Here is a 22196-nt window from a genome sequence, read left to right as displayed (position 1 = left end):
TGGCCGAAAAAATACCAAAATTTATAGAAAAATAATTCCAACTAAGGGGAATCATTTACCGGGCCAGTTTGCGAAAAAGATCGATAGAGATGGGGTTTTTAGTGAATTCTGAATATTCAAAACTTCACCGATTGCAAACGGAAATGGTGAACAGAAATCCAAGGACACCGAATGAACGAGGTCGACGAGACGAATGCAATGATACTAAAGGTCTCGAACACCTCCTCTCGATTAGCAATGAATCGAAGAAAAACAAAAAATGTTTTGTTGAGAGAAAATAAATAGAGAACATACTAAAGTGCCTATTTATTTTTTTTTCAAAATACCAAATGGTAACCGTGAATGCAAGTTTTGGGTATTCAAACCCCAATATTTATGGGTTAATTACAACCCAAAGCCCCATATTTTTAAAGAGTTCCCAAATAGACTAATAAACTTACCAACACTTCAATTTAACCCAATTTTTGGTGTGTTACAGCTTTGCTTCACTTTTGTTGTGTATTTTTAAAATAAATTAGCTTATATTATATGTAATAAGTAAATAATTATATGATATTTAAACTACGTTAAAGTTAATTAAACTTCAATACTTAATAAATTATGAATGTTTGCGCTCCTAATTAAATTAAAAAGTTGCTTGGGGTTAACATACTTGATTTGTAGGAACAAAGTTTGCTTCTTTCAACTATTGTGAAAGTTGCTTGTGGATGAGGAATCGTTGTGAGTTGCAAGGGTTAAAGCGTATATTATTAACAGTGTTGATGTGTAGGGTTAAAGCGGTAGTGATTGTACATCGAAGAACTTTTAGGGTCCATGCATCAATTATTTTAAGCTACAAAATCAAGAATTTTTATTTTTCTCAAGGAATGAAGTTGGTGACAACATTTTGAATTTCAGGTTATTATTTGATTAGAACCTTAATAGTTTTTTTCTATTTCGTACTTAAACTATTAATAATTTCATATTTATAAGTAATTATCTGTTTAAATATACTTATATTTGGAACTTTGTATACATTATAATGATAATAATATCAATTAAATTAAAATTCAATCATAACGACATAAAATTAAAATAAACATCATCATAATTATTTACTCATGTTTTAAAAAATAATATTTAACACATTAACAATGTATAATTATATATATTAAGTGAATTAGATATTAATAAATTTATTATAAAATTATTTTAATAGTACATGAAATTGTATATTATCTATAAATCAAATAATAATTATTATTTTATATTGAGTGATAGATAACGAAATAAATGAGTGTCGGGCCGCCTCCAATAGGCGTCGAAAGTCAACTTCTTTATAAATGACCTCTTAAATTAACCTTTCGGTCTCATGAGGGAAGATTTTTTTTTTTTTAAATCTTAGTATTTATATATATTTTTATTACATGTCATTCTTATGTTAATCAATATTATTTGTAGGTCAGTAAATTAGATTTTAATTTTAAATTTTATTCCCACATATCATATGGGCCTCTCAGAAGTTTTATCTATCAAAAGTATTGATTATGTGCAATGGTTGATTGGAAGTCTATGCTTTTATGAAATATAGACTAGTAGTAGATTCTCATAGATGGAGACACGACGACAACAACAACAAAACCCAATCCTTTGTTGGAGAAAAATACTATAAAGTGGTTTGATCCAAAACTTACGTTGGAATATAATGACTTTCAGCAGAGGCGTCTTGAAAATTTTCGAGACCTTGAGCGAAAATAAAAAATGAGCCTTAATAGAAGTAAATTATATTCCAATACTCTAAACAATTAATTTAATATCGTAGGAAAATGATTAAACTTTTTCGAATATTAATTTCATTGTTTTGTTAAGAAAACACCTTAAATACGACTAAGAGAATAAAAAATCGAATGTGGGTATGAATTATGGTATTGTGTTTGATTCTTAATAATAAATTAAGAAATAAAGAATAACATATTATGTTATCGTTAGATTGAGATTGGAGAAATTAAATAAATATATTTGGTAAAATGAAAAATAACATTTGTAAAAAAGACAAATATAATTAGATTTAATTCAAAACTAAATGAATTAACTAGAGAGATGGAGAAATGGATGAGAAATTGAGGATTTTATGAAATTGGAAAAAAATTAGAGGCCTTAATCATAAAAGTATATATCGATATTGAAAAAAATAGGGGTCTCAATTATAAAGATATAATTGAGATTAAAAAAACTTAGGGACCTCAATTAGAAAGGTAGAGTGTGATTGAAAAAACTTAAGGGCTTTAATTATAAAGTTAAAAAAGAGGGATTAAAAAATTATAAGCTTCAATTATAAAGGTAGAATTTGAGATTGAAAAAAAAAATTAGAGACCTCAGTTGTAAAGGAAGAAAAGGTAGAAATTGAGATTTAAAAAACCTAATTGCCTCGATTATAAAGTTAAAAAGAGGAATTAAAAATTTAGGGGCCTTAATTATAAAAGTAAAAAAATGATTGAAAAAATAGAGATTTCAATAATAAAGATAAAAAGTGAGATTGAATAATATTAGTACCTCAATTATAAAGATAAAAAAAAAGATTTAAAAATTAAGGATCTAATTATAAAAATAAAAAAATGAGATCTTAATTATAAAGATAAAAAATAATATTTAAAAAAGTGAGAACTTAATTATAAAAATAATATATACAGTAATTGATATGTACTTTTGTAGTCTCTGTACATTCGTACATATTCATGTAATTTTTCATATTGATTTAAATTTGCAATAGAACAAATTATTTTATTTAAATTTTAATATTTTTATAAATTTGTGTCGGATTATTTTCTTATTTGTGTCATGTTTGTTTAGTTATTAGTTAAAATATGTTTTCAAAAAAATAGCTGTCATTTTTTTTTCATATATATGGGGTAAGGAGAGGTAAGATACTAAGCTACCCTCAATACCAAGTTGAGAGTAGTTTTCGTAAGAAACTTTCGAATTATGAAATGTTTTCCGTGGAACTCAATCCCACGACCTCAAAGTTAAAAACCTTGTGCTCTACCAACTGAGCTGGATGATCATTTCTTTTAAAATATGTTTACAAGGATTTTGCAAATCTTTTTACTATTTTAAATTTAAGAATTGATAAAGTGCAAGAATTTTATTTTTATGATTATAGAATCGAGTCTCAAAATAAATAATTCATAATTTTAACTGTCGGAAATATTACATGAGTTATTCTTCTGACGTTGGGTAACCTGCTATGATTATATCCTACGTGCCCTGCCCCATATGGAATAGGTCAGCTAAATTTTTTTTAAAGTACGAAGATACTCGTAACTGGCGGATCGGCATATCTAGGAGGAAGACTGTGCCACGCTTTGCTGAACCGCGGCTACAACATCAGAGCCTTGGTCCGGCGCACCAGTGACCTCTCTGGACTTCCTTCATCTTCACCCGCCAATGAACTTGCATACGGCGACGTCACAGACTACCCATCCCTTTTAGATGCCTGCTCCGGCTGCGACGTCATCTTCCACGCCGCTGCACTCGTCGAACCCTGGCTTCCAGATCCTTCCAGATTCGTCTCTGTATGCCAAATCAAATTGCATTTGCCCACTTAATAATTCCTTCTTTTTACATATGTACTGAAATGCTGCCATCAAATTGTTCGATGAAAGGTCAACGTTGGGGGTCTGAAGAACCTGCTGCAAGCAGCTAAGGAGACAAATACAATTAAGAGAATCATATACACGTCGTCCTTCTTCGCTATTGGTCCTACAGATGGATATATCGCCGATGAGAATCAGGTAAAGAAATAAACAGTTAATCACCCAGATTATTCAACGAGGAAAATAAATTTTGTTTCTGATTTTCTAAACTCTAATTGACAGACTCATCCAGAAATTCTTCTGCACGGAGTATGAGAAATCAAAGGCCACCGCGGACAAGATTGCTTTGCAATCTATAGCTGAGGGGATGCCAATTATTCCAGTATATCCCGGTGTAATTTATGGTCCTGGCAAGCTTACCGCCGGCAATGTTGTTGCTCAATTAGTAAGATTTTTTTCTTCTTCAAATTTTGTATTTTTTATAACTTGCGGTAGTTCTATTAATTGATGACATTGAATGGTACATTATTCAGATAATTGAACTATTTAATTGGCGATTACCTGGTTACATAGGCCGTGGAAATGATGGGTTTTCTTTCAGTCATGTGGATGATGTAGTGGAGGGTCATATTGCAGCCATGGAAAAGGGTCGACCTGGGGAAAGATATTTACTTACAGGAGAAAATGCATCATTCAGGCATGTTTTCGATGTAGCTGCCATTATCACTGGAACTGCTACGCCTAAATTCAACATCCCTTTAGGATTGATTGAAGTTTATGGATGGATTTCTGTTCTTTTTGCCCGAATTACAGGAAAGCTTCCTCTCATTAGTCCCCCGGTATGATCTCCTCAATGGCTTCCGTCCATTAATATATTAGAACATTTAAACCCGTTGGAATTTGTTATGATGTTCCCTACAAACATCATAATGTTTTGTCTCGGCTCTTCATTTTCATAGCTTTGCTTAACCATTTGATAAAGAACTCTGTTTTCTATGTCGTGCAGACTGTGCATGTTTTAAGGCATCAATGGGCATATACTTGCAACAAGGCCAAGATGGAGTTGGATTACAGACCTAGAAGCTTGAAAGATGGACCAGAAGAAATGCTCCCCTGGTTGAAGAGCCTGTGAGTGATATAAATACTAAACTTGATCTCACTCACTGGGTCAGTGAGAAGTATTCAATTAAATGAGGAGTGGAAACCGTGTTGTTAGTCTTGTAGAACTTTCTGTTTGAAGCATTAGCTGGTAATGGCGGTTATTGGACATTGGTTCACTTCTTTCTTGATGCTTGTTGTAAATGTATGATGTCTAAGCTTATGGATTTGTCAAATAAAGTCGATGGTTCAATCTCTTGTTATTGGTAAGTTTTTGCTGGTTTGTCTATCAATATAATCAATGGATTGTTTCCTCTATATTGCATATGTATCAGTTGTTGGATTTGACAAGGACCCCCCAACCCTTTCTATGCTTAATCTCCAAAATATTTCAATCTCACCCCATCTTCAAAGTGCCACCGCCACCACCCTTTCTATCTTATTGAATAATGCATAAAAGTAACCAAAATATGTACCATTTACAAACACACACACACACTCTCTCTCCATATTCCCCATCCCCTCTCCCTCTCTCAGCAGGGGAAAAAAATCATTTTATTTCAGATACTGAATCAGATATTGTGGAGTTAGCTTAACTACAATCATGGATGGTTATCAGCAACAAAAAAACTAGGAAGGAAGTTGCAGAAATAAAACAAGAAGGGGCAGCAGCACCAACATATTAGCAATCCCCAGCTTCACCTCCTTCAGCATCTTCATTCCCTTCTCATGAATTCTCCTTCACAGTCGTATCTCTCCATTCTTCCTCCAACACTATCCCGGGTAAAACCAAAACCCCGCCTTCAATGGCTATCGATTTGTCACCAGCAGATGACATTTTCTTTCATGGTCATTTGCTCCCTCTCCACCTCCTTTCTCACCTCCAGGTGTCTCCACGTTGCTCTACGAATTCATTGGATGGATGCAACGTTCCTGTTAGAGATTTATTTGATGAATCCAAACCTGATAAACTCAGCAGCACCAATTATAAAAGCAAAAGCGACAGCAATATCAGAAGCAGAAACAAGAACCATGGGAATGCCAAAGTTGGTAACTTTCATCAAAGCCACGACGTTGAAGCCAAAGGAAGGCCCAAGTCCAAGTCTTTCTCCTTACCCCGTATAACAAGGTGGCACCACCACAAAGGGCGTGGCGTCAGGGAAACAGAAGAAAAAGAGAAGCACAAGACAAAGATGAGATTCGACTTGAGACATGTTTTGAAGAGGTACGTGAGGCTGGTTCGGCCGTTGTTGCTCTTCAGAGGAAGGAGATTGAACCGCCATCCCCATAGGCAATCTCACTCATTTTCAGGCCATTTCAGTTCGAGAAGCAAAGACAAAGAGTTGAGAGCAAGGAGAGATTGCTGTTCAGCGCCGGCTTCGATGAGGATATCGCCTACGAACAGTGGTCTTCTTGTTGCAACCACGGGCTACTCTTCTTCAACCAGTTACAGCACCATGGAAGAGTTGCAGGCTGCAATTCAAGCTGCGATTGCCCATTGCAAGAATTCCATTAAAGGGGAAGACAAATTTAACTGCTAGGCCCAGTTTCGATTTTGTTCTTTTCATATTTATTAACTTCAATAGGTTATTTTACCTTCTTTTCCTTTTTACTGCATATATATAATTATATTTTCCTGTGTATAAAATGGTACATTTTATAAAGGAGTATGCAATTAGTTTGAAGATAAAAGTGATGATTGCTTTGATAAATTTCAACATCTTAAACTGAAGACTGATCCTTTCTTTGCCTTACACGATTAGTTGGTTGCATTAAATTAATAATTAAATTTCAGAATGTCAAATATGAGAAGGCATTTATGATGTATTTTTGAATATTCTTAATATTGGTTAGTAGAGCATTTAATAATTCATACTCCCTGGCCCCTGATGAATTCTAACTGTGTGATTATTGGTATCCTCTGCTTGTTCCTACTGAAATGCTAAATCATGGTTAACCTCTTCATTTTCAGTAAAAAGAGCAACGCATCATCATCAAGCCTGCCCTTTTTTTCTCAACTGTTCATTTTGCTTGAAAAAAGTTTCTTTATTTAGAATTTTCCCATGAATCAAGCCCCCTCAGAAAAAGGAAAAGTTTGAATCTACTGTAAGTAGGAGGGAGTAAAGCTGAATAGAAGAGCACAGACCATGGGGGGTCTCAAAAAGAGCTTTGGGATACTCATGATGACTTGACAGCTTGAGAAATTTGTGTAAAAGCATCAAGCACACAACTAATTGCATCTGCTTTCAAGTTGAACAATGTACTTGGGAGTAATATCAAAGACATGATCCATTTGAGTGACACTGATTAAAGATTCAAAACCCAAGACCATAATAATGAGGATGATGATAGGTTGTAATGATGGCAGCGATTTTCATAGTTTCCCTGCCTTCTTTTTCTCTTTTCCAGGGCCATTTTTAAGTTTAAATTTGTGTCCACCAGGTGATAAATTTCCCATCATCACGACAAAGTTACAGAGTCTACAAAGGCAGAAGATCTTCCAGCCTCATACTACTTTTTGAAGTCTGCGTGCATGAGTTTATATACACAAGCTTGCATCGCTGAAGCAAGTTCAAACTAATATTTTATTGGCCGAGTTTTTAGATATGGAATGATTATATCAGAAACCATGGAATTGACCCATCTGGGAATTCCCTTTTCTAAAACAGCATGAACAATAAAGAAGCCCCACAAAAAGGTGATGCCTGCAGCTGCAGGGCTCAAGGAAGAAAAAACCGTGATTAGAATTTTAAGGCACATCCAGCATTGAAAATAATGTGCATTTTTCTGTTCTGCAGGGCACGAACAGTGAACATAAAACATTGAGAAAATAGTAGCAGAGATGCAGAATTCATTGAACGCGAAAGATGAGAACAAATAAGAGCAAAGGACCACCTGATTGAGTGGTATACTTTCCCCGTCAAATTATAAGGTAAGGGAAAGAGCCATTGAGAGATTGTTGTGGACTGGTCATATGATGTGTCCGTTTCATTGGACCAACAGGAAAATTTCATACCTTGGAAAATCTTGTAAAATCAAATGTTAGACATGATTTTAATTTGACTGAAAAATCATTATTCTTGATATTTTCCTTCTTTCTACAAAAACCCAATCCGGATTAGTCGAATTCCTCGTCATCCACCTACGCGCATATATCTTCTTCTTCAAGATGAGACATTTCAATTTTTTATCCATCATTAATACGAATCTTAGTGGTGTTAAGATTTAGCTCAATTGATTTGTACATACAGTCCCTTTTGTATAACATAAATATCAATGTTACTTGGGATTTTGTTATGAGCATCCATGGTAAAATTGCTTTGATAATGGGGTGCAGAAGATTATTTATGTAAGGCGAGGAAAAAATTATTTGTTCAACAGGGTGTTTATTATATTACTTTGTAAAAATTGTTAGGATTATACAATGATTTCTGAAAAACATTTGGATGATACAATAAACATTTGTTAAGATTATTTAATTTTAAATTTACTATCAAATTTTTAAAATATATTTTATATTTATTTTAAAAATTATGTTCATTTATTTAATATTCATAAACAATTAAAAATTATTATTTTTTAAATGACGCAGCATCTTCTGGATACGAATATGCTTTTGATTCATGTCAACTACCGTTCTCGTTTTGGCGGTTTGGGTTTTTCCTTTTCTTTTGTAGGTTTGGTTGCTCACGTCTCTTTTTTACTTGCGTTTAGTTTACAGCTGAGGAACACACAGAAGAACACGAGAGACAGCGACTGTTTCTTTTTTCTGTTGTATATGTAGACACGAACACATATTTATCTTGTTTGGTTTGACTATTTATTTTATTGTTTGTTTCTTTAATTTCGAGTTCCTTTGCATTGAACAATTCCCAGATTGATACTTTTTGTCTATGTTTGGCTTTCTTCATCTACAACGACGAGGTTTTCTCTTTTGATTGATTGGAGTTCTTTAATTGTGTATTGAAATTTGAGACTCTTTTATATGGGATTTTTGGAAAATTAAAAGCTTTACACTTTTTCAGCAGATTATGCTTGAAATTTCAAGTGTTTGAGATCTGGGCGGTCTTAGAAATTCAAAGAAAAGAGTATGTACGCGGTGGGCAGGCTAGGTAGCTATATCTCCCGCGGTGTGTATTCCGTCTCTGGTCCATTTCATCCTTTTGGCGGCGCAGTGGATATAATTGTAGTGGAGCAACCCGATGGGAGCTTCAAATCATCGCCTTGGTATGTTCGGTTCGGTAAATTTCAAGGGGTTTTAAAAACAAGGGAGAAGGAAAAGTCGGTAAGCATCTCTGTAAATGGCATCGAGGCGAATTTCAACATGTTTCTTGATCATAAGGGTGAAGCATATTTTCTCAGGGAGATAGATGTTGAAGAAAGGGAACCTGATGCTGTATCATTTCCTTTGTCTTCTGGGGATGAGACAGATGAACCGCCGTCTGGTAATAGAAAGCCAATGAAGTCCAAGAGTTGCAATTATGATGTTGATGAGTCTAATTCAGTGGCTCAAGTTGATATGAGTAATGGGAAACTTGTGGCTAGGACCAGTTCGCGGCGGCCAGGAATATTTGGGTTTGTTTCTGGACAGAGGTCAATAAAGGAGGATAGTTACCAGGAGGGTGCTGGTGTTACTGGTGTAATGAGATCAGATTCATTGGAGCGTGCTGAGCTTGCTGCTGAGCTGCTGGAGGTGAAGTGGTCTACCAATCTTGCTTCCAATAGATCAAAGAATGATGCTTGGCGTTTTTCTTCTACAAACGATGCATTAGACAATAAAGGTTCTGGAATGGGGATGCAGAATGATGAAGAAAACCTGTTTCAGACTTATGTACGTGATAAGGAGGAAAACAGTGTTGATTGCCAGACATTACAAGACAAAACTGATTACTGCAACAAGCAAAAGGTCAGCTGTTCTTCTGGCTTTGAGAAACTAGAGTGTTCTGTTGAGGAAGCTAACGGACAAGTGTCTTGTGTAAGCGCCGAGCAACAAATTGTTGAAACCTCCTCGTTAGGTGAAGGTTTTGGGGAAGACAAAAGCAAACTAATAGCCAATATATCAGTAGTTATGGATGATAATAGTATCAGGAATTTGGATCATGATGAGAATGCGACTGGTGTTGTCTCAGGGTCAGGGATGAGTGGTCCTGATACACAAAGTGAATATAAGTTTGAATCATGTATTGACAAGCAGTTTGATGAACTGGCTGGTAATGAGAATGTTTCAGACAGTCTTCAGGCTTTTGTTAACGGCAAAATGTCAGAGAGCTCAGAAATGACATTGGATGGTTCCAGTGAGCAAACTCTTGAAACACTGTGCCTTTCTGACATAGGAAATGGTAAAGCACTTGTTCATGCTGAAACACTGCTTACAACAACTGAGCCAGTGCCAGAGGTGAGCTCTCATAAAAAATGTTCTGTCTAGTTGCAGAGACATTTTAAACAAATTATTATTTTTAAGGATATTAATAATGCATTACTCTTTTAAAGACAACAAAACTGCTCTCCACTACTATAGAAATGATATTGAAACTAAGTTTTTCTTCAAATAGAATTCTTGTGATACTTCATAAATCTTGCTGTACTGATGTACTAGGTGGTTTTCATCAGGTTACAGTTCCCAATTCAGCTGAAGATATGGAGTTAGGTTCTACAGGGACATTAACCATGTCAGAATCTTACTTGGTTGGTGCTGACCCTGTAATTGGTTTGGAAGAATTTAAGTCATGTAGCATTCACATTAATGCCCCCATTAGTGATTTAGGTGATCATGTTGAAAATGGGAAAAATATCAGGGATGTTGTTGATCCTTCTGTGGAGTCTGTTGATGATTCTGAGAACTTTTATGGTGATAGTGACCCAAAGAGAAGTGTTCCATCATCAGAGAGTTCAGAGGATGAGCAATTCCTTTTCACTGACCTTGATGCATTCAAACTCCACAAAACAAATTGTGTAAATAAAGATCTTCCCTCCATTTGTACTGAAAATGAAGAAGTAAATGGTTTATGTAATGTGAATAAGGAGTCTTGTTTAAATCCCGACAAATTTGTTCAGGAGAATCCATCAACCAATCTGGAAATCTCTTTTGAAAAAACAAGGATAGTCTCTAATCCCATTAGTATTTCTAGAAATCATAGTGTAGCTGGTGAGAAGAATGAGTGGCAGGTGGAATCACTTCCTAATATATGGTCTCCTCTTGCCTTGTTTGATGTAAACAATCATCATCCTCTAAGCCGTTCTCTAGATTCAAATTCTGAAACCATGAAGTGGGCATCAATCAAGAAAGATGACTCAAGCTGTATAAGGTCAGTTGCGGATAAAGAACAGCCACTAGCACATGAAAAGTCTAGTTGTGAGGAGAGTGAGACTTCAGGGAAGTTGAAAAATACTCTTTACAATCCTGCTGTCGGTAAGAGAACTTGGTTATCTTTTTATCTTCTTTTTCCTTTCATTATAAATAAGAGAACTTGGTTATTGTGATGTGATGGATAAATCCATGGATTGTGCTAAAGTACAATCGACTTACTATTTTTTATGATTTTATTAAATGTAGAAAAATATTCCCTCTTTCTGGTGCTTTTTAAGCTGTAAACTGTAGAAAGTGACATGAATTGTGCTTTGCGCAGAGATGTCTCTTTGCAAACACTTTCTACACGAAGGGATGGGCGCTGAAGCTGCCTGTCAAGCATTTGATGCTGAAAAACTGGATAGCAAGAAATTTATTTCTTTAAGTCCCGCTATTGTGAAGAATGATAGGCTTGTTGTTCGAATTGGTGATTACTACTTTCCATGGGATGCAGCAGCCCCTATTCTTTTAGGGATGGTTACTTTTGGAAGTGAAAAAGTATTTGAACCCAAAGGGATGATACCTGTTGACAAAGCGGAAAAATCCATCGAAGGGGATCCATCAAAAGCCATAGCCTCTCGTAGTGGAAGCTGGAGGCTTTGGCCCTTTTCTATGAGAAGATCAAGATCCAGGAAGGCTGTGCTGCTGGCTCCAGCTGACACCAGAGGTTCGGATGTTGAGAATGCCGTAGATGGTAGTGCTGCTAGTGGCAATTATATAAATATGCTTAAACCCAAACAGGTGAAGAAGGTGATCAGGGCAATCACTCCAACATCTGAACAACTGGCATCATTGAATTTAAAGGAAGGAAGGAATCATATAACCTTCACATTTTCAACCAATATGCTTGGGAAGCAGCAGGTTTTTTCTTTTTGTCTAAATCCTTACTTGAAGTTAAATGTTCATTCTGAAATATTATTTACTCTTTTGTTGTTAAGGTCATTTCTGATTTTTCGGTTGTAGTCTGGATGTGACTCAAAATCATGTACCAAACAGGTTGATGCCAGAATACATTTGTGGAAATGGAACACTCGTATTGTAATCTCAGATGTTGATGGGACAATTACAAGGTAAGGATGTTTCTGAGTTTTGCTGATTCGGAGCACCTTGTTATGCCACTTTATGGTTTAGATTGAGTACAGGTTAAATTTCAAGTGTATCTCATTAAGTTGATAATTAATCGCCAGTTTTAGATGACAGCCACATCTCACCAATGATATTCACCACAAGCTTCATGTTATAATGGGCATAACACCAAGTTGGGAATTAATTTTACTGGCTTTGTGAGGTGTTGCTCGGCCTTGGTACCTAAGCTTGTTTGCAGTTGATTTAGGTTGGCAATCTCTGTCCCAATTGAGTCATTCCATCGATGGGCTGCATGATAAACACGCTTACGCTATAGAAAGAAGAAAACAATCTGTTTATTAGGGTGAAATAGAGAAAAACAATTTGATAAAACAATATTCAGATTTCTGATTTCGATGGCCTAAGAAATTACCCATGGTTTATACTTCCAGCTGTCCAAATGTTTTTATTTCAGTCACCGGAAATGTACTTGCTAGGAGTTTGAGCTTTGATTGCTGGCATTTTTTCCCCTTAGTTCTATGTTTCATTCAATGTTTTTTTTCATCACAGTATGCAGCTTTAGCATTAACCATTGGATAACCCTATGTTTTTTCTTCAAATCTTCTCTTGAGCTCAAAATTAACGTTTTTCCTTTTCTCAAAGTGAATTGTTTTTGTTTTCATGGCTCTTGGCCCACAAGATATTGGAGACAGCTAAAATCACATAACCCTGATTGTTCCGTGTATTTTTGCTGTAGATTTCTGTTATAATCTGGTTCTTTCTTAATTTCTTAATTGCTGCTGACTGAGGTTTCCTTTCCAGTCATTTCCGGCTCCCCTAATTCTATTTTATCAATACAGATCAGATGTTCTAGGTCAGTTCATGCCTTTGGTTGGGGTAGATTGGTCGCAGAGTGGTGTTGCACATTTATTTTCAGCTATTAAGGTTGGGTAATCTTACATGTTAAATTTTCAGCTCATGATACTTTATTCCTTCTCGTGTTTACAACCAGAAAAAACCTCTGGTTTGTAAACCAATGTATAAAGAAAAAGCGTTCTAGATTTGACAGAGACTCAGAATATGAATAACACTATTAATATCTCCGATACATAAATTCTTCTTCTGTGTTGCAGGAAAATGGGTACCAGTTGCTTTTTCTTAGTGCCCGTGCGATATCCCAGGCATATATCACTAGAAAATTTTTAGTCAACCTTAAGCAGGTGAACTATGCTAGTTTAATGCTTTTCTTATATTGAACAGTAAAATGATAGTCAATAAGTTAAAACAAATTCATGTTTTTATTTGTTGTTTTTGTTCGGATAGCATACTACCATTGCTCAAGAAAATGTGGAACTGTTTACTGAACATTTTATTAATGCCTGTAGGATGGTAAGGTTTTACCAGATGGGCCAATTGTTATTTCCCCTGATGGGCTTTTTCCATCCCTATATAGAGAAGGTAATTGTTTACATTTCCGGGACTTAACTAAACTGTTTTCTGGGGTTGATTTCATGTGTGAGATATGTGACTGCTAGGCTTGCTTTTCTTATTCGACATATACCATTTTAATGTCTATTATTGTTTGGGTTTTGTTGCATGCGTTATGCCTTCATAGTCCAATTAGGACATCAATTATTTTAATACATTAAATTAAAAATTTGTGTGGCATGCGACTCTATGAGCTTCTAAATTGCCAATTCTCTGTAGGATAAGGCAAATGCCTCCTTTTATATTAACTTGTATGAAATCCATGAGACATGGTGCATTATCGTGAAGCATTAAATCCCATTATGTTAAACCCCTAAGGATTTTTCTTCAATAACTAAGATGAGTAATCATAGCTGTACCTTTAAAATTGATGCATGAGACATGCAATTACAATTTACAACCCAAAATCAAAGTTTTAGTTGTATTGACACTTTGAACTGATATAAATATGAAAGCTTGTTCTATTTTATTTTGTTTCTGTTTTCTCTTATGTGCCTTCTGATTAGGAAATTAAAAACTTCCTATGCTTGATCACTTTGAAAATTAAATTGAAGGTTAAGATGTTATTGTTTCTGGTTTGGAGAATGTGCTTTTAAGCCATCAACCATATTAGAGTTTTCTGTATATATTTCTTCTTATCTGTTTCTTTGTCTCTTACCCCAAAAGGTATCTCTAATCCACATTATTAATTCTTAAATATCCTATATATTTCTCAGTCATTAGAAGAGCTCCCCATGAGTTCAAGATCGCTTGCTTAGAGGTTAGTTCTCTGTGCTAACATATTTGCTTCTAATATGTTGAATTTATCTGATATATTATTTTTACTGTTAAATTAGTTTCTGTTACTTCTAGCATTTCAAGTTTTTATATACATCCAAATGGTTTATAAATCAAATCAGTAGGATTGGTTGCATGCAAGTCTCAGAGCAATTTACATTGTTTAGAGGGATGTCCTACTTTATTGAATTTCTCAACATAATTAGATTTGAATCATCGAGTTATGTAACAAATTTATATAATTACAACTCTTGAACTTCATTCCTTATGATTTAAATTGGTCTTAATATTATGCATGTGAATTTTTTTTCTTAAAATTCATTATAACTTAAAATCTCAGTTTCTTTTCAATCTTTCGACTTATAGGATATCAAAGCATTGTTTCCACCTGATTGCAATCCATTCTATGCTGGTTTTGGGAATAGAGATACTGATGAAATCAGCTATCTTAGGGTTGGAATCCCAAAAGGGAAAATCTTCATTATCAATCCAAAGGTAATCTAAGGATTTCATGCTTAAAGAATGGTTACCAAATGCTTCCAATGTTACTGCACCAAACTTCTCTTCTAACGGTTTCATGTTTGCAGGGTGAGGTAGCTATGAACCACTGTGTTGACAAATCTTATAGTTCCCTTCATGATCTTGTTCATGCCATGTTTCCGCCCATGGCCTCCGCGGAGCAGGTTTTGTTACCTTTTCTTTTTCCATTGATAACCCACAACATGGAGTTTGTTTCCCAATCAGAGCCTTTTGTGGATATGTCTGTTGGTAAACATGGTTGTGATGGTGACTAGGCTGAGTTTTCGTACACTTATTTTTGTGAAGAGAAACCCGATTGTTCCCTGCTTTCTTTTAGATTTTCCATCCTTCACTTAGGTGACATCTATCATGCCAGAGTAGCATCTTACTGAGAATATATTGTCTAAACTCTCAATCTTTTAGTTTAATTTAATTCATTTTAGGGTGTTTCATTTTATTTATTTTGTTCTGCATCTTAATTTACTTCTATTAGTTGCAGGAGGATTTTAATTCGTGGAATTTCTGGAAACTGCCACCTCCTTTGATTGATATATGAAGATGTCTTGAGCATTCGGATACCAAGATAGATGTACAATGTCTGCCATCTTTTTGGTGCTGTACAGGTAAATTTTGATGTTAGTTTCAAATATTTGTTAAAAACTCGAGATGGATCGCTGGGTAGTCATCTGAAATGAATCGTGTTAATTAGCATTCTAGTATCTACTTGGAACTTGAGTAGCAGAACTTGAGTACCAGTTTATTAGACATATAGTAGTTGAGGCAGAGACCTTGCATCTCCTTGCCTGCGCTTTCCAAGATCCATCTAGCTAGCACCGTTGAAGTTTCAAGTGTATCTATTTTTCTGACTTTCTAACGTGAGATTGCGCAGGAAACTACAGGTTTATGTGTGACCCACGGCCATTGGCTAGAACTTCCACCATGTCTTTAAAAGGCAGAACTGGCCGACTCTCGTTGTCCGAAGTGATTTAACTTGCATACATAGAAAGGGTTGATTCATCTCAGTTTTATTTGGGTTCAGAATTATTTGATGTATAATTCTGTATAGCGAATCCATGTGATTGAGGTGGACAAATTGTTAAAAAGTGTTAACTTTTGTTAAAAATTTTCAAGGGGAGAAGAGGCAGACTCATATTAGAATCTAATTTGATTTAAAAAAAAATATAGAATCTGCAATCTTTTATCTTATGTTCGGGAGCGGATAGAAAGAATGGTTTTTTGGATTACTAACTCGTTCGAATCAACAGATGGATGAACATATCATACAAGAAGAAAGGAGCAAAGGGATGTGGACTCAAATCAAACACTTCACAGAAACAAAATCCTAACATTCAAGTGTTGCTCTGCAAACTACGCAAGGTTTTTGATCTCGCTGTCATCGATAAAGCCGTTGCCATTGGCATCCACAGATTGAACTCCCTGCTTGCTCTTCCTGTTAGCAAACCATCCTCCCGAGACTCTTATGGCATTGGCAAGCTCGTCTTTGCTCATCCTTCCATCGTTATCTTCATCAAATCCCTTTAAACATGTAGTGAATTCATTAACAGTCATCACTCGCTTACCGTCAATGGATTAGTTACGAGTTTTAATCGCCATTTCCGATAATCAAAATATTCTTGTCTGCTCCTCTCCTGACACAATTGCTTCTCAGTTTACAAGTGCTTGAAGGCTTCTCATATTTATACACCCGTGTGGTGCTTTAAGTCTTTGCAAGTAAATAAAACATGGAAATTAATCGGGTTAGCATAATTAAAACATGCAGACGCGTAATCAAGGCTTTAAGAAGCATAAAGGAATAGTCTTTTGTCTGCATGATTTTGGAAAGCACACGTTTGGTTTACGTGGAAATTTGAAGAAAAAATCAGATAACTTTTATTAAAAATAAATAAATATAAACTTTAAAAAAAATTACCAAATTCGAAGATAACTTATATATTAGGCCTTATGGAAAAAGAATTGGTGTACAAGTTTGTAGTTCAGTGTAATGGGGAAGGATATGTTGGGAAGATAGGGGAATTGCCACCAACAGCATTGGATTGGGACTGAGATAGAAGTAAACTCTAAGCTTCGTTAATAAGGGAACGACAGATGGAGGTTTTTAAATGGCCCGACTTCTTTTGTGTTTTACTCTAAAAATTACGTATTTTAATTTATTGAACTATAAAAGAAGCTGTTATAAAAATTAACTATAACAAGTATACATACATCTATATATATATATATATATTGAGGTTGCATTGAGGTAGGACACCTTAGCTTAAGGATGGGTGAGTTGGGGTTTGGCCTTCAAAAGATCATAAAAGCAGCCCCCTCAAAGGCATTGGTTATCAGAATCAACCTGGCTTTTCTTGCTTTATTTCTGCTTATCTATGCATCTCTTCTCTTTCGCCTGTCTTCTTCACTCTATTTCCAGAATGCAGCATCGGTTGTCAGATGCTCTTTACGTGAGTGCCATCACAAGGTAAGGTGAGCTTACTCAAATTCAATATTTGCTTTCCATGTTTGATTTTGTTTTATCATTTTATCTTCTGATGTCTGATGGGCATGCGGTTGTTGTAGGTGGAGAAAGGGGTGAAGATGAAGGCGGTCCTGGAATAAACTGAAGCCGTTAAACCGGAGATCAAGAGAAGCTTGACAATGTTAGAGGTGCCGAGTTTCGTTGATGAGATTGGAGGAGGTATTAAGATTGGGATGTTGAACTTCGAGGATGTGGATTATAGTGAATGGGAAAAACATGGAGAGACAGTCCCGATCCATTCGAGCGAGTCTCGGAGCTTTTCGAATGGCCGGACTTGTTTCCCGAATGGATTGATGAAGAGGAAGAGATCGACGGGCCAATGTGCCCTGAGTTGCCGATGCCGGACTTCAGCCAATACGATGACATGCACTTGATAGTGGCGAGACTGCCCTGCAAGTATCCTGTAGACGGTTGGGGCAGGGACGTGTTCAGGCTGCAGGTTCACCTGATAGCGGCAAATCTGGCGGTTAAAAAGGGGAAAAGAGATTGGAATATGAGGACCAGGGTGGTGTTCCTGAGTAAGTGCAGGCCGATGTTGGAGGTGTTTCGATGCAATGATTTGGTGAAACAGGAAGGTGAGTGGTGGTACTACGAACCCCTAATAGCAAGATTAGAACAAAAGGTTTCTTTGCCAATTGGTTCCTGCAATCTGGCCCTGCCATTATGGGGACGAGGTATGCGTATCATTTTAATTCCTACTTTCATTGCATTACTCAAGGAATGGAAAACATTTAACGTTAGTTAAGAAACGAAGCAAAGATGGGGTAAAATATAAACATACGCGCCAGATAGGGGTCGAACCTATGACTTTCTGCTTAGGAAACAGACGCTCTATCCACTGAGCTACAGGCGCTTAATGAAGGCATGGTTATTTCACATTTTTTTATCCAAACTAACAAGTTACTAATCAACAACTCTGAAAATTTCTTCATCACTTAACTGAGCTTTCTGAAAGTAGCTGAAGATCAAAATTAGGTAAATGTAAAGGAAATAATGAAAGAAAAAATAGTGATAAAGATGAGGAAATATTATAAAAGAGTAGCTAGCTTTATTGATGTTAAATGATGACCAACCTCCAAGTAAATTGATTTTGCTTGCTGACAAAGTCTAAGATGTAGTTGTTATGCTTTTGTTGTCTTTGGCTCCACTGCTTCAGCCACAAATAAATCATATGTTCTACTAATTTTTTCATTAGTTATGACCTAAGAATCGATTTAGTCAACTAAAAAGTCGATGGGGGCCTCTCCCAACTTTCGCATTTAATTCCCACTGTTGATGTCAACTCTCATATCTCATCATTCAATTTCCTTCACATGCATTTACTCTTTAGTTCAACGTTCCACATCAAAACTCAGTCAGAATTCAATATGTCATCATATTTTTTCTTTGTTTGCAAGCAATGTTACTCACCTTTACTTGCAGCAATAATTTTTATCAGCACTAATTAGTCCAGTTTGGTGATTGTTAAGCACCCAAAAGTGATTGAAATTCCATTAATGCTTAATAACAGGAAGAAAATGAATTAAACATTTCAGGAAACGATGAAGTGTTTGATGTCTCTGAAATCCAACAGGCAACAAGTGCCCCCAAGCGTGAAGCCTATGCCACGGTCCTCCATTCTTCCGAATCATACGTTTGCGGAGCCATAACACTAGCTCAAAGTCTCCCAAAATCCGGCACCAACCGCGACCTCGTCCTTCTCCTAGACCGGTCCATCACCGAGCCGAAGTGTGAAGCCCTCAAGGCGGCCGGGTGGCAACTCCGCTTCATCAAGAGAATCCGAAACCCTCGAGCCGAAAAAGACTCCTACAACGAATACAACTACAGCAAGTTCCTGTTGTGGCAGATGACGGATTACGACAAGGTCATATTCATTGATGCAGACATCCTTGTCTTGAAAAACCTTGATCTCCTTTTCCATTTCCCTCAAATGACTGCCACGGGAAACGACATATGGATTTTCAATTCGGGTATTATGGTGATCGAGCCATCAAATTGCACGTTCAAACTTTTAATGAACAAACGTAAGGAAATATTCTCATACAACGGAGGGGACCAAGGTTTTCTAAATGAAGTGTTCGTTTGGTGGCATCGTTTACCGAGGAGAGTGAACTTTCTCAATAACTTTTGGGCCAACAGCACCGTTGAAACTGGTCTAAAGAGCCAGCTTTTCTCAGTCGAGCCACCCAAAGTTTACTCGATCCATTACTTGGGAATTGGGATTGAAGCCTTGGCATTGTTACAGGGATTATGACTGCAACTGGGACATTGGGGATCAACGTGTTTACGCCAGCGATGTGGCACAACTAAGATGGTGGAAGTTCCATGACGCCATGGATGCCAAGTTGCAGCAGCAATGAGGGTTGACGAAGCAAAGAAAGAATGACTTGGACTGGGATAGAAAAATGGCTGCAAAGGAAGGATTCCAAGATGAGCATTGGAAGATAAATATTACAGATCCAAGGCAATATAATTTGATGGATTAGAATTTGTTATTCTTACTTTTTTTTCTTTTCTCATCATCAATCTTTTTGTTTACTTCATTTTGTAGAAACACCTTCTTGAGCTGTTTTCCCAGATAATTTATGCCTTCATTGCTACACGGGATATCATTTGTATGATCACACATTGATTAAACATTACTCTCTACAATATTCGCAGCACATAATTTACTTGATGCTTCTTATTCCCCAGCAAATTTGCATTTGCCTTAATTATATGCATAAATATTTAAATTACACGTCAATTTTCATTCGAAGTACAACGTAATATATAGACTATAATTCTGTGTAATTATATACATTAATTTTTTATTGAATTTAATTTTTATAAATTATTAAAGTTTGTGGGGCTGGAATTAGGATTTTCAAAAAAAAAATCATAAAAGATGCTTAATCTGGACCGTTAGATTATATTTTGATCTGATGGGCTTAGTATGAATTACATGTTGGATCTGTTCTAGAATTGATCCCAATGTACCTACAAAAATAAAGAATAATAATTACTATATAATAAATATAATCTAATATAATATATGGTATACAATAATACTATGTAATATATAATATACGTATGACACATAAGAAATATTATCATAGTGTATAACATAATTATAATTTATAATATATATAATATATATAAATAATACTACGTAATAGTAATAATAATAAATAATAATGTTAAATAATAAATAATAAGAAATGTTAATATAATAATATAATATACTAATACTATATAATATAATATAAATATATATTAAATCTAGATAAAAATATGTGTCTACAACTGTTCCTCTTTGTCCATTATCTTGTAACGAGAATAAGACAAAAACGAAAAGGACACAAATTTTCGTTCAAAATCTTATCAAAATGTCTTAAATCTTAGAGCTACAAATTCTTCTCATAGGAACTTCTCACTCCCTTGCAAAAGTTGATATGCATTTCTTTCTTCTATCGATCTCAAAAGAATAGGTAAGCTCTTTGCATTATGAATTTGCTATTGAAAGTGTCGGTCCACCTCCTTCTGTGATAGATTTGAACAAAATTTGGAACAAGTTATTCTCATTATGAACTTTTCTCTCTCCGTGAATGATTTTTTCTCATTATGAACTCCTCACTGAAAATGTTGATTCACTTCCTTCTGTAGTAGATTTTGAATAAAAGGTCGAGTAAATTTTTCTCATTATGAGTTTCTCATTAAAGTAATTCTGTGTAATTATAAATTATTTAATTTGTGCCTAATAATTATTTATATTAATGTATATTATAAATAATATTAATATCAAAGAGAGACGAAAGATCATGTTAATTGTTGATAAAATAATGTTATGATATTTTATATATTAATTTTGTATCTTACTTTTAAAATTCATTTAAGTTAAGACTTTCATTGAAACTTGAATTATATAAATTAATTTTAAGTTAAATTTCACTTAAACGGTACAACTAAGGATGACAAACGGGTGGGTCGGGTGTAGATATCCCTTTTCCATCCCCATACCCATCTAATATTTTCAAATTCACCACCTTCCTACCACTCATGATGGGTAAAAATTTTTAAATTCACACTCGCTCACGCGGGTACATTCTCAAATCCATCCCCACACCCACTACCCAACTGGAGACGTACTCGGCTATACCCGCCTTACAACAACCTTAAGTTATACATAAGCAACAAACATAAAACAAACGCGTCCATTAAGAAACATAATAAAATAAATCAAAGTTATCTGAGTTTAGTGTTAACATAGATCTTAAAGTACATAAAATACATAATTAAAGCCTAGAAACATAAATGACAAACACATAATATTTTTGTTATTTGGCACACATAAATGACAAACTCTAAAATTATACCTAAATTTATAATGATCCAAAATTTAATGAGTATTTAGTGGGTGGACTAATGTGGGGCAGGAGGATGCGAGGGAGTAAGGTCTCAAACCCACTACCCGCGACGAGTACCATTTTCTAAATCCACATCTACCCACACTAAAATTATACCTATCTCCACCCTAATCAAAACAAATATAGTACAAAATCTATAAAATTGTATCTGCTTGCCATCCCCTGGTACAACACTTACATAAAATAAAAATAATTAAATGTGAGAAAACTGATATTAAAAAGATTAGAAAAATAAAGGCCACATGAAGCGCAAGATTTCAAGGTAGGGCCCATCTTCCCTTTTCTTCTTTCTTTCTTTCTATCTTTTTTTTAATGTTTTTTACTGCCACTTACAGCAAAGAAGTTTCTTTAGGACACATCGACCGACGCAATCATCTCCAAACTCTCAC

The 22196-nt window shown here is 35.3% G+C and overlaps 2 protein-coding genes, 1 non-coding gene and 2 pseudogenes across 4 annotated transcripts; 4 read left to right on the top strand and 1 right to left on the bottom strand.

Moving 5' to 3' along the window:
* The first annotated feature begins 2883 nt into the window (after positions 1-2883).
* LOC120212941 lies at positions 2884-4713 on the top strand (annotated as a pseudogene).
* Positions 4714-4824: 111 nt separating this feature from the next.
* LOC120212940 (BRI1 kinase inhibitor 1-like) lies at positions 4825-6356 on the top strand. The gene is made up of 2 exons (XM_039211119.1): positions 4825-4875; positions 5357-6356. Exons 1-2 carry the CDS (start codon positions 4825-4827, stop codon positions 6209-6211), a joined length of 906 nt encoding a protein of 301 aa, XP_039067050.1. The 3' UTR covers positions 6212-6356.
* A 2047-nt stretch (positions 6357-8403) lies between these two features.
* On the top strand, positions 8404-16478 carry LOC120212833 (phosphatidate phosphatase PAH2-like). Of its 2 annotated transcripts, none has more exons than XM_039211018.1 (11): positions 8404-10065; positions 10281-11079; positions 11297-11877; positions 12013-12086; positions 12942-13026; positions 13215-13301; positions 13467-13539; positions 14286-14329; positions 14713-14841; positions 14934-15488; positions 16131-16478. In XM_039211018.1, the coding sequence occupies exons 1-10, from the start codon at positions 8761-8763 to the stop codon at positions 15138-15140; spliced, it is 3384 nt and encodes a 1127-aa protein (XP_039066949.1). In that variant the 5' UTR covers positions 8404-8760; the 3' UTR covers positions 15141-15488; positions 16131-16478. The 2 variants fall into 2 exon arrangements, with proteins under 2 accessions (XP_039066949.1, XP_039066950.1); XM_039211019.1 differs by having other exon boundaries at positions 15755-16478.
* Positions 16479-17131: 653 nt separating this feature from the next.
* Positions 17132-20110, top strand: LOC120212832 (annotated as a pseudogene).
* Positions 18182-18254, bottom strand: TRNAR-CCU. The gene has a single exon. It is a non-coding gene; the product is annotated as a tRNA-Arg (tRNA).
* Positions 20111-22196: the final 2086 nt, after the last annotated feature.

Source organism: Hibiscus syriacus, unplaced genomic scaffold (genome assembly GCF_006381635.1).
Source record: "Hibiscus syriacus cultivar Baekdansim isolate YM2019G1 unplaced genomic scaffold, ASM638163v2 tig00110017_pilon, whole genome shotgun sequence".
NCBI lineage: Eukaryota > Viridiplantae > Streptophyta > Magnoliopsida > Malvales > Malvaceae > Hibiscus > Hibiscus syriacus.
Note: the sequence above shows the minus strand (reverse complement) of the source record. Positions and strands in the feature narration are given on the sequence as shown.